This window comes from Amblyraja radiata, chromosome 4, assembly GCF_010909765.2.
Source record: "Amblyraja radiata isolate CabotCenter1 chromosome 4, sAmbRad1.1.pri, whole genome shotgun sequence".
NCBI lineage: Eukaryota > Metazoa > Chordata > Chondrichthyes > Rajiformes > Rajidae > Amblyraja > Amblyraja radiata.
The window spans coordinates 35797985-35810727 of record NC_045959.1 but is presented as its reverse complement, the minus strand read 5'-3'; the positions used below and the strand labels follow the sequence as shown (position 1 = coordinate 35810727).

The 12743-nt window shown below is 43.7% G+C and overlaps 1 protein-coding gene across 1 annotated transcript in view; it reads right to left on the bottom strand.

Moving 5' to 3' along the window:
- csmd3 (CUB and Sushi multiple domains 3) overlaps positions 1-12743 on the bottom strand; it is a 751933-nt gene that overhangs the window by 439708 nt on the left and 299482 nt on the right. The window contains 1 exon segment of the mRNA XM_033020379.1: positions 11660-11848. Coding sequence (XP_032876270.1) covers positions 11660-11848 — 189 coding nt within the window.

Genomic DNA, 12743 nt, shown 5'->3' with positions numbered 1-12743 from the left:
TAACAGGATATAATATGGGTATGAATAAGAGACGATGCAAGAAATGGAGATGCAAGAAGCTGCTTTGTTCACTCCTCTGGTGCAATCTGGATGAAAGGGTTATTATAAATACACTAATTTGTTGTCAACCTCTTTGCATGCGTAAAACATTTGTTCACTTGTGTGTCAGACGACGCATAGCTCGCTGTTGGTTTCTGTCGTCGTCCAGCACGTTGACAGAATTGGTCGCCCGACGCGTCACAGAGTTCATCGTGCCATCGTTTCCGGGGATCGCCACGAAGTCTTCTGTCATGATCCCCAGTAAAACATTGATCTGGTCACGTTACTGGTTTTAACAAGCTACCAATATAGAATTGAGTTGGATATCATCCAAGAGAATAGATAGGGACATTGGTAGGGCAGATCACAGGAATCCTTTCCTCACAGTAGAGGTGTCCAAGATTAGAGATTTTAGAAATAAGGCAAGGAAAAAGAGGTTCTCAGAAGAACATTAAAAGAACTGTTTCACCCAGAGGGTGTTCGGAATGTGAAACTCAGTGTGTGAGTTGATGGTGCAGACAGGAGTGATCTAGATGAGCACATGAATTGCCAAGGCATTGAGAGAGTGGACTTGGTCAACGCAATGATATATTTGATGGTCAACACAGACACGGCAAGCTGAAGTACTCGTTCCTCTGTTGTATAACTACAAGTCTTTTGATTCTTGAAATGGAAGGATGAAGAAATCAAAACTTTTGGATAAGTTTTTAAAAGAAAGACGGAAGAAATCTCCAATTAGAATAAATAAGTCAATTTAGAAATGTAATTAAATGCGAGTTTAGACATGTATAATTAAAATATCCAGGTATTTTGTTCACACGGACACATTAGTATTTTGTTTGGTTTCACTAAAGCTTGGAAATTTCTGAAGATACATAAGATAATTTAATGGCTCGATTTCAATATTGTTCCCGAGGTCACTGTGATGATTAGAAAGCTAATCAAGCAAAAGTCACAAAAATTATTCTTGACATTACCAATTCAGCAGTTAAAATGATGATGAAATAGTGATTTTACTTTGGAGTCACGTGAGTGATTCCGTGAAGAAGCCCGCCTGTGTGCATGCACGTCATTACGTCATTCGCATGGCAAGGCACTGGACTGGCAGGGCTTCGCTCCCTGCCGATGGTAAGTTGAAACCTGCAGAGTTTTTATTACTTACCAGGGTTGATATTCGTGCAGGAACTTCGCTTCACAGAAGTATCCTGCAGGATTTGGCGAAGTCCGGCGAGTGAACCGACTAAGGGCTGTGGGGAGACCCCGGTTCCGACCGCGGATGCGGATAGTCGGGTATGTCGTTTTTTCCCCGCTTTTTTAAAGCCACAGACAAAGCCGTCAGTGGTTTCAAACCTGCTGTGTTCCTGGGTCGGGTAAAACACGCAGGCGGGCGGGGCTACCGCCAGAGTCTCTGACAGTGAGGTCAGTGGCTCACAGAATCATCGTTCTGTGGGCCCCAGGCATGGGGTGAGATTACAGATATAGTCAAACAGCCCTATTGAACTTGGAGGAGTCGGGCTGAAAGGATTCTCTTCCAGAAATAGGTATGTTTCTGTATGCATTCTGTAGTTATTTTATACACCTTCACAGACACCAGCGCGGGCCTATGGTACAGGCCATGCCACAGAGCCTGGGACAGGGCTGCTTAGTGTGTAAGCGTGCGCCTATGGTCCAGGCTGCGCCAGCAGCGCCGGGGACAGGGCTGCTTAGTGTGTAAGCGCGCGCCTATGGTACAGGCCGCGCCAGCAGCGCCTGTGACAGGGCTTAGTGTGTCAGCGCGGGCTTAAGATACAGGCCACGCCAGCAACGCCTGGGACAGGGCTGCTTAGTATGTGAGCGCACCAGCCGCATTGGCGCACGGAGGCTGTGAGGATTTAAATCCCCAGGTAATTGCCACAAAACTTAGCTGGAGTTCGGGTTGTTTTTTGCTGTGGTGCTGTGCTGTGCATTTCTTCCAGGACAACGCCATGGACAAGACGACCAAGGGAAAGAGGCAAGCCGCAAAAAAAAAATCAGTAGACAGCCGCGGGAGTGCGGTCTGTGAACGGCTGCCTCATACCAATGCACAGTCGCCGGCCGGAAGCGGGGCGACTGCAGACTTGGGTGCTGCAAAGCACAGAGCCAGCGCCAGTCGGGCGTAAGGCCACCAGCAAGTCTGTTAGGCCCACTGACTAGCCAGAGTCAGGAGCGGAGAATTCCTCCGGGGCTGGATACAGTTTTTTTCAATGGTTATCCCAAATGGAGTACCTCTTGCAGAGGTTGTTCCCCAGGGCACACTCCAGGAGCAGGAGTGGTGTCGGCGGTAGGCTGCAGAAGAGGCCGCGCCAGCTGCACCTAGTATTGGGCTGATCGATAGCACCCTCATCGATGAGGCGCGTGCCATGGGTCAGCTGAGTTCAATCACTCTGACGGTGAGTTCAATCCAGGCGAAGAACGGCAGTTACCAGATGTCCCATCCCTGGCAGTATGATTCGCAGTCCTGTCAGAGTCAGGAGAGCCGCTGGGAGATGAGTTGGCCTCCACGATAAATTATTTAGTCTCCCATCAGCTACAGGAGCTCACGATGGATGAGACCGCAAAGAAACACGAGACCCCGGGGAACTACGTGTCGCCTTAAGGTGCCCGCAGTAAACCAGCTGATATGGGGTCAGATGGGCGTGGCATGCGTGCCCAGGAAATGAAGCTGCAAAGAATGCTGCTGGGCTCAGGAATTACTGCGTTCGCTAGAAAGGGCAGCTGTCTGAGACGCAGCAAGATTAAGCCACCTGTGGTCGGCAAATCAGAGAAGATATCCCTACAAGAGAGGTGCAGATTCTGGATTTGGACCAGGAATAAGCCGGCCGTCGACGCAGATGCGCAGCTGGCGCTCTCCAGCGGGACCACAGATGAATGGCAGAGTTCATCATTTTGGCGACAACGCACCCTATGCCTTCATCGGCAGTGGGTAGTTCACTGAAGCTGGTGGCAGCATGACAACTGGGCACAGGTTCCATGCACCCTATCAGTCCTACTCAACAAGTTGGGTCTGGCACTTCCAAAACATGGGTAAGTGGACCACTCACAAGTTGGTTATATTTACACTTGTTTGTACAGCATACAAAGGATAAAAGCATGGTCATCTGCTTAGAGGGCACAATGCTAGCATTCCAAGCAAGTTTGGAATTAGAACCAGAATTGTTGGTTTTCCAGACAGGCTCGAAAATTGGGCAGAGTTGTCGTGCAAAGCACCCATGGAATGATGGCAGGAGTGGCCTGTTCATTATGAAAAATATCGTTTAACTGTACTAATAACAGTAAGACATTGCACAATGGGATAAACTATATTCCCAGGTTATTTAACAAATTATAAAATCGGTGTTTCAACTCGGAGTTCGAAAACACTTGTTATGTTTGTCTGGATGATATTCTAACGCTGTATTTTTTGTTAAAATCATTGGTTCAGTCTCAATCTAAATTTGAGAAATTGGGCTCAGCCATGCAGCTAACTTTAAGTTGTTACCTAATAGACTTGTTGGTCATTGGGATTTATCTTTAACTATTGAGATGGGAGTTAATAGAAACCTGTTAAAGCTCAATTCTATTCATCTAGAGTATTGGCAATATAGTAGCTGTGACTCAGCTGTGCAAGTCAGGAAAGTAGCAATCTCTCTAATGACATGTGGGTGATTGTTAACAAGCTTATGCTTTGAACAGTTGAAGCTACCCAAGTCACAATGATGAACAAACAGTATTCAGCATTGCTCCAGCTAAGTGCCCTAAGATGGGGAAAAATTGTGAATGTCATCTCTAGTTGGAGGTGCAGGAGATTTGCATGAGTTGCCAATTCTACAGTTGTTGGTATCAACTAGCTAGAGACGCTACACGCATCCCATGTAGGTGGTGACAGATGTTAGTCACATGACAATCAAGTAAAGTATCCTGGAATATTTACCTAATTCCGTGCCACTGGTGTATCATAAAGTTCAGATTCAGGACAACACAGAATAAGTATTGAATCACAAAGTATTTATGAAAATATGGTTCATGCTTTTTCACTGATTGCAAAAATATGTGGTATAACAGTGGTGAGAGATACATTCTCACCACAAGAAGGAGGAATGTTCTTTTATGCATTTCTCCATTTTGCCTCATCAGTCGGGTCTTGCAATAAAGTCAGCAAGATCTCGCTTTAGTTTTCGTACTGTCTGACTGGCTGTGCAGACATGCTTCCCGCTTCCGTCGGGCATGATAATCCAACCGTATAAGGTTATTCTAAAGAAACGAAAACTTTGCTGGTTCAAACTTTGGTTCAGGAAACCAGCCTCTGCATAATAAAACAACTATTGATTTACACATTCTCAATGGACTGCCTTAAGTCTCGGGTTGTCATATCGAGCCAATCATGTGCTCACTGCAGATTGCAGGGAGAGCACCAGAAAAGCAGTACATTCCTATTCAGGAGATGGGAAGGGGGTATGTTTAATCTTAAAGTTACATTTAATATGGTACAGATTACTAACGTCTTCCAGTCGGGTTTTATTTCAACCCCGGATATCGAGATTGTAAACTATGTCTTTAACACAAGTTTTCCCAGTACACGTATATGCAGTATGGGATAATGACATTGGGTTAACAATACTTAACCAAAGCCAGCTACATCATTAGTCATGACACTAGGATCAGCACAACGAGGGCAGACATTGCAGAAGCTGCGGCTGGATAGGATGGAAATGACTGCAGATGCCATTACGTTTTACATTCTGATCTACACAAGCAGAGCAGACCAAGGGTGGCAGGATTTAAGATCGTATTTCGACATACCCCACGGACTCACGTCTATGTGTGAGGGCAGGTTTGATTTACTTATTTATTATATTATTTCGAGGCCACCAGAACCCTACGAGGTGTGGAATCAGCATTGTTTTTTAGCCACAAACAATCACACACGAAAAAGTCAGTTCAGACTATTTCAAGGTGGCTGAAGCAGGTTCTGGTTCATGCAGATATTGACACTGATGATTTTACATCTCATTTTATCAGGGCGGAATGGACGTTCCCATCGACCATATCCTCGTGACCGCAGGATGGTCAAGTGAATGCATTATTAAACTTTTTTTTACCTTAGGCTGATTGCCGTCCCGGGCTGTTTGCCCATTCTGTTTTGCGTTCACTTTAGCCTCCCCTGACATAGAGGGGTTGCTATTGATTGCTTTATTCACATAAGCCATTAATACATTTGAATCAATGTTATGGTTAATGCATTGTTGATTATTCACTCATTCTGAGTCAATCGATGCAGTGAGATGCCGGGATTTGAATCTGCAGCATAAAATCACAGAGCTTTGAACTCTTCACGGAATCACTCACGTGACTCCGAAATAAAATAGTAAGATTAAATGAGAACTTACCAGTTTGAAGTTTGATCTTTATTTTATGAGGAGTTACCTTGGTGATTACGTGCCCACCACGCCCAACCCTCTCTCTCATAAAGGTCATATGGTAGTTCTCATGTTTGCTGATCTTACCATGTTACTTCAAATATTCTGTTATCTGTAATTGCATACCGCTGCTTTGAAGATTGACTTCTTCACGTAATCACCAACTCCTCATAAAATTAAAATCAAACTTCAAACTGGTAAGTTCTCATTTAATCTTACTATTAAAAAGAAGCATGAAATAGTTGGATTAGAACACCCTTTCTGGTGGGTGTAAACTGTGCTGAGAACACCCGTTTCAAGAACACTTTTATTTCCATAGATTTTGCTCAAATTCTTCACGTGCGCTATTCATCGGGCTGGATTGCGGTAATTTTTAGTCGGCAGCTTTATTGGGGACTACCAGCAAACCGCAGTTTAAGCGTCAGCATATTTCTGACATTCACATCAACATATTCTAATGCCGATGTGTTTAACATGCTGAAGGTCAGACTCCAGCAGCAGCTCCTGACAGTGTCGAGTTGAGCAGCCAGATATACTTCATATCCAGCTTCTCAGCTTCACATATCCAGCAGTCCATTGATTTGTACGGGATCATTAACGTTGAAAACCTGTGACAATTTTTCTTTCTTTTTAAAGAAAATATTATCTTATACAGCAGTACAGCAAAAGAACAGGCCCTTCAGCACAAAATGTCCATGCCATACATTTTATGCAAAGACCATCTCTTATCAACCTGCATTAAATCCATATCCCTCCTGCTTAACAATTTTCCTATTAAAAAAAATCTAAAATATCACTATTGTAGTTGCCTTAACAATCAATACTAGCGGCATGTTTCAGGCACTCACAGACCTTCTGTGCAAAAAATAGTTGCCCCGCTCATCTCCGTTAAATGTTACCTCTCTCACCTTAAAGCTATGCCTTCAAGTATTTGATTTTTCCATCCTGGGAAAAGGGTTTTGACTTGCACTCTCTCAGTGCCCTTTCTATGCCTCTCATAAATATAAATACTACTATGAGGTCTCCCTGGAACCTCCAGCATTCCAGACAAAATAATCCAAGCCTGTCTCACATCTCCCAGTATCAAATACTCCGTAATCCAGGTATCATTTTGGTAAATCTCCTCTGCACCCTTTCCAAAGCCCAACAACCTTCTTGTCATAGAGTCATGGAGTGATACGGTGTGGAAACAGGCCCTTCGGCCGAACTTGCCCACACCGTGTCCCAGCTACACTAGTCAATAGACAATAGGTGCAGGAGTAGGCCGTTCGGCCCTTCGAGCCAGCACCGCCATTCAATGTGATCATGGCTGATCATCCCCAATCAGTACCCCGTTCCTGCCTTCTTCCCATATCCCCTGACTCCGTTATTTTTAAGAGCCCTATCTAGCTCTCTCTTGAAAGCATCTAGAGAACCTGCCTCCACCGCCCTCTGAGGCAGAGAATTCCACAGACTCACCACTCTCTGTGACAAAAAGTGTTTCCTCGTTTCCGTTCTAAATGGCTTACTCCTTATTCTTAAACTGTGGCCCCTGGTTCTGGACTCACCCAACATCGGGAACATGTTTCCTACCTCCAAGCCCATAACAATCTTATATGTATCCTTCTAAACTCCAGAGTGTACAAGCCCAGCTGCTCCATTCTCTCAGCATATGACAGTCCCGTCATCCTGGGAATTAACCTTGTAAACCTACGCTGCACTCCCTCATGAGCAAGAATGTCCTTCCTCAAATTAGGGGACCAAAATTGCACACAATACTGCAGGTGTGGTCTCACTAGGGCTCTGTACAACTGCAGAAGGACCTCTTTGCTCCTATATTCAATTCTTCTTGTTATAAAGGCCAACATGCCATTCGCACTTGCCTGCGCTTGGTCCATATCCTTCCGAACCTATCCTAACCATGTACCTGTCTAACTGTTTCTTACACGATGGGATAGTCCCAGCCTCAACTACCTCCTCTAGCAGCTTGTTCCATTCACCCACCACCGTTTGTGTGAAAGGGTGGTGGGTGAATCGCCCACACCGTTCCGATTAAATCTTTTCCCCTTCAACTTGAACCTATGTCCTCTGGTCCTCGATTCCCCTACTCTGGGCAAAATACTCTGTGCATCTACCTGATCTATCCCTCTCATGATTTTGTAAACCTCTGTAAGATCTCCCATCATCCTCCTGTGCTCCATGGAATAAAGACCCAGCCTACTCAACCTCCTCCTATAGCTCAAACCCTCTAGTCCCTGCAACGTCCTTGTAAATATTTTCTCAACCCTTTCAAGCTTGACAATATCTTTCCTATAACATGGTGCCCTGAACTGAACACAATATCCTAAATGCGGTCTCACCAACGTCTTATACAACTGCAACATGACCTCACAACTTCTATACTCAATACTCTGACTGATGATGGCCAATGTGCCAAAAGCCTTTTTGACCACCTGCAACTCGACCTTCAAGGAACCATGCACCTGCACTCCTAGATCCCTCAGCTCCATAACACCACCCAGAGGCAAAAACACAATCAAGTTGGTAAGACATGACCTGCCATATACAAAACCATGCTAACTGTCAATAGACAGTAGGTGCAGGAGTAGGCCATTCGGCCCCACGAGCCAGCACCACCATTCAATGTGATCATGGCTCATCACCAACAATCAGTACCCCGTTCCTGCCTTTTCCCCATATCCCTTCACTCCGCTATCTTTAAGAGCTCTGTCTAACTCTCTCTTGAAAGCATCCAGAGAACCGGCCTCCACTGCCCTCTGAGGCAGAGAATTCCACAGACTCACAACTCTCTGGGTGAAAAAGTTTTTCCTCATCTCCATTCTAAATGGCCTACCTCTTATTCTTAAACTGTGGCCCCGGTTCTAGACTCCCCCAACATCGGGACCATGGAAATTAGGTCCCTAATTAACCTAATCTCTTCCAAATGGGAATAAATCTTATCCTAAAGAATCCTCTCCAGTACCTTCCCTCCCAATGACATGAGACTCACTGACCCTCTTCACTTCCCTTCTTAAATAAAGGAACAACATTAGCTACTCTCCAGTCCTCCAGGATCCCACCCATGGCTACAAAGATCTTTGTCAAAGCTCCCACAATCTTCTCTCTTGCCTCTCTCAATAATCTAGGATAAATCCTGACAGGTCCTGGGGATTTATCCACCTTAATGATCTTCAAGAGCCCCAACACCTCCTCCTTCTTAATGTCTAATTACCCTTGCATGTTAGTCTTCATCACACTGATCTCACTGTCTTCCTTGGTGATAATAGATGCAAATTATTTGTTTAGTACCTTGCCTACATCCCCAGACTCCAAGCACAAATTTCCTTCATTTGTTGTGCTACCTTCTCATTTTGTTTTTGATACAGGTATAAAAAGCTCTGGAATTGTTTCTCATCTGACACGTGACAGTCATTTTGTGGCCACGTTTGACATTCTAATCCCCTGCTGGAGTTCTTTCCTCTTCTATTTATATTCCTCAAAGGCCCTGTCTGATTCCATCCCCTTAAACTTTGCATGCACTTTCTTTTCCTGTTTGACCAAATATACAACCTCTTTGGTCATCCAAGGTCCCCTAACTCTGCCATCCTTATCTCTCTTTACTGGAACATGCTAGTCCTAAACTTTGATCAACTGGTTAAATGACTCCCATGTCAGATGTGGACTTACCCAATAACAATTGCTCATAGTGTACCCACCCGCGCCCCCGCCTATAATGTTGTAGTTTGCCATACTCCCGTTTAGAAACTTCCCACAAGGTCCAGCCTTCTCACTATTAAAAGGCAGTTGTGAACACTATCCACAAACACCATTCTCCACATAACACCAGTCACATGGCCAAGCTCATTTCCCAACACAAGGTCCAGTATATTCCCTTCTGGTGTTGTACTATCAGCATAGTGTCTCTAGAAACCCTCTTGGATGCACCTCACAAATTCAACCCTGTGGAGGTCTTAACACTAAGCAAGTCTAAGTCCATAGTAGGGAAGTGAAGTCTGAAGAAGGGTCTCCACCCAAAACGTCACGCTCCATAGATGCTGCCACACCTGCTGAGTTTCTCCAGCATTTATGTCTACCTTAGGGAAGTGAAAGTCACCCAAAGCACCCTGTTGCTTTGGCATCTCTTGGGAATCTGTTGACTTATGTTTTCCTCTATTTCCCGCTTGCCATTGGAGGCCTATAGTACAATACCATTGCAGTGCTTACACCTTTCTTATTTCCAAGTCCTACTCTTATTGCCTGAGTGGACATATACTTCAGTATGTCCTCTCGGAGTACCACTGTGGCAGTCCCCACTACATAACTCCTCCACCTCTTATGCCTTCCTCTAGATCACGTCTGAACCTTCAATGCCAGCTGAGCTACCAGTCATGTTCCTCTCACAATGGCCACAGCAGCATGAGTTCAAAATGCTTTAAATACATTTTAATTTTAAAAGCCAGTACCCTAGCATGCAACAAGCATAGACACAAAATGCTGGAGTAACCCAGCAGGACAGGCAGCATCTCTGGTGAGAAGAAATGGGTGATGTTTCGGGTCGAGACCTTTCTTCAGACTGAAGACCCTTGTTCAGTCTGAAGAAGGGTTTCAACCAGAAACATCACCCATTCCTTCTCTCCAGAGATGCTGCCTGTCCCGCTGAGTTACTCCAGCATTTTGTGTCTATCTTTGGTTTAAATCAGCATCTGCAGTTCCTTCCTGCACAGGTAACAAGCATTACTAGCAGTGGACAAAGGTGTGTGAGAGACGAGTTATGTTGGAGGGGTTGGCATTTAGCACAATGTTTTTAAACTATCACAAAGTTTCACAGACAATTCATGGAAGATTATGGGCAGATGAGGATACAAAACATGAGTAAAACTGATCCTGCTGTCTTTATATGTAATTTAATGTAAACAAAGATATTTTGTTTTGTTTTTTCACACGTTGAATATTTTCAGTATTTATTTGCACTAGAGCACAGCAACAATCGTTGTCCTTTATAAACCAGGACCTGACTTTTCTATGCATGCCTCAAACTTAATTGTTTTCACGACTTCCAAAAAGAAACCAGGCTAACTGCAATCAATTACATTGATATTGATTGTCCTCTTGGCATTTCTCTTCTTCTCTCTTTTCCTGAAGGCATTGACTTCCTTGCTCCAGTAAAGATTCAGAAGCAGTAATTATCTTACAGCATCTCACTATGTAATCTCCACTCATGTTTAAGTCTGAACAGCAAGTGTTACTCAACCTTGAAAGAATACTGCTGCATCCCATTGTGTTATCAGCCAATGCCCACAAATGTGGACATCTAATAGATATCATTGCAAAAGGTCTTAAACGTCCTGCAATTGTACCACATTTACAACTGCTATGATTCTAGGAGCACCTCTCTAAATGTTGAGATACTGCTGCTGGAGAACACTGCAACTTCCCATTTCATGTGCTGGTTTGTGCTTGAAGTGCTTTCAATGCAATATATAGGAAGCATGCAGAGAATGAAACCCTTTCTGCTCCATTCTAAAATGCATTCCAAATTCAACTTTATAACAGTATACTCTGTAACACATATTATATTTAGTTTAAATATAATATCATATATATATATTTATCATATCAGGCGTTTTGGTGCTTTAACAAAATACAACTCAAGGGTAATTTTGTCTTGATTAGACACTGATTACTTGAGGAAAATATTAGTATGTACTTTCACCAATATACTTTGACCAACTAAATTCATCAGACGGTATGTTAATTCTTAAATTGCATATCTCACGTGAAATATTCAGAATTTGACTGTTTAAGTCAAGACTTTAACACAAACATTTACTTTCATATTACCTTTCAATTTTGCAGCCCCTTCCCCAAGTGAAGAATGCAGTTTTTTTCCCCATTCATTGTTTTCACAACATTAAATCTTGAATTGTAAGCAATATTATTCAAGCTTCAGGCTATTCGATTTCAGAGGTAGATCAATTCCCATTTAATCCACATTCAACTACATGGTATAGGAATTGCTAACATTCGGTCTATAATTTTAGAATGCAAGTCAACTATGACAGGACATCTAATTCCATCCCACTCAAACATCAATATTGTCTATTCCACTGAATCCAATCTAAATAATGCTGCGGCTGAACATTTCATTGGCATGCGCATGCTATTAACTGCAACTCGGTAAAACAACAATTACATGTACAAGCAAACAAAAGCTGCTGACCACGTACCCACACACCTTGGCAGAGGTGCACTCCACACACGACGTCCACCCCCAAGGCACGTGATGTGGAAAGCCCCTTCCAGACGGTAACCAGGAGAACAGGAAAAGGTTAACGAGTCGCCGATACCAAAAGATGTCCCCAACCGTTTGCCAAACAACGGATTGCCTGGGTCCTCACAAGGCTCCAAGTTGTATTCTAGCAATGTCACCACAAAAATGTTTTAAGCATTACAGAAGGCTCTTAAAGGAGAATGTTCATCACATCTATGACTCAATTGCTGTTAAATACTAAAACTAGAAAATACAGCAAACATCTTGTGAATCAACTTGTTATGAGAAGTCAACCCTAACAACTGTAACAGGATCAAGGAAGGCAGGAAGGAACAATAGATGATATTTCCCAATTTAAATATTCAAACTGCATTCCAATATTTCATCTTCACATCAAATCCACAGATCTACTGTATGTTATTTCTGGACAGATTGTCTTCATTTTCGACAATTTTCTTTCATGACTGCTATGATTGCTGCCCAAGACTTGAATTCAACCAATAAAAATTACTCAAGGTTTATTTGGTAAAATTGTTTCTCTTCATCTGTCAAACACTGTCACCAATAAATATCAACAGATTTACATTTTCCATTATTTCACATAAGAATGCCTGATATGTATTTGCGTGTGCGGATGTGGCGCCAATGAACGAGAAGCCGAAGCAAAGAAGTCGAAGCCAAAGAACGTAATGGAAACGTGGCCGATACCCCAATAAATCGAAAGAGTACGAAGACGAAACGCCTACTAACCGAAAGGATGGGACGCCTAAATGCAAACTAACCGAAAGGGCGGGACGCCTAAAACCCAAAGCTGCGTCTCCTAAAAGCAAACTTACCGAATAGCCACTCTGTCGAAACGCCACCTATCCGAAAGGCGGCGTCGCCTACAGGCCAACAGAAATGTCGCTCAACAGAAAAGTCCAATAAGGGACATGACGTTGCCGGGGGCGGGACTTGTCAGCGATTGGTCCAGACCCCAGGGAGAGGGGGGGAGGGAGGGAGTGGGGGGAGGAGAAGAGGGGGGGGGAGAGAAGAGGGGG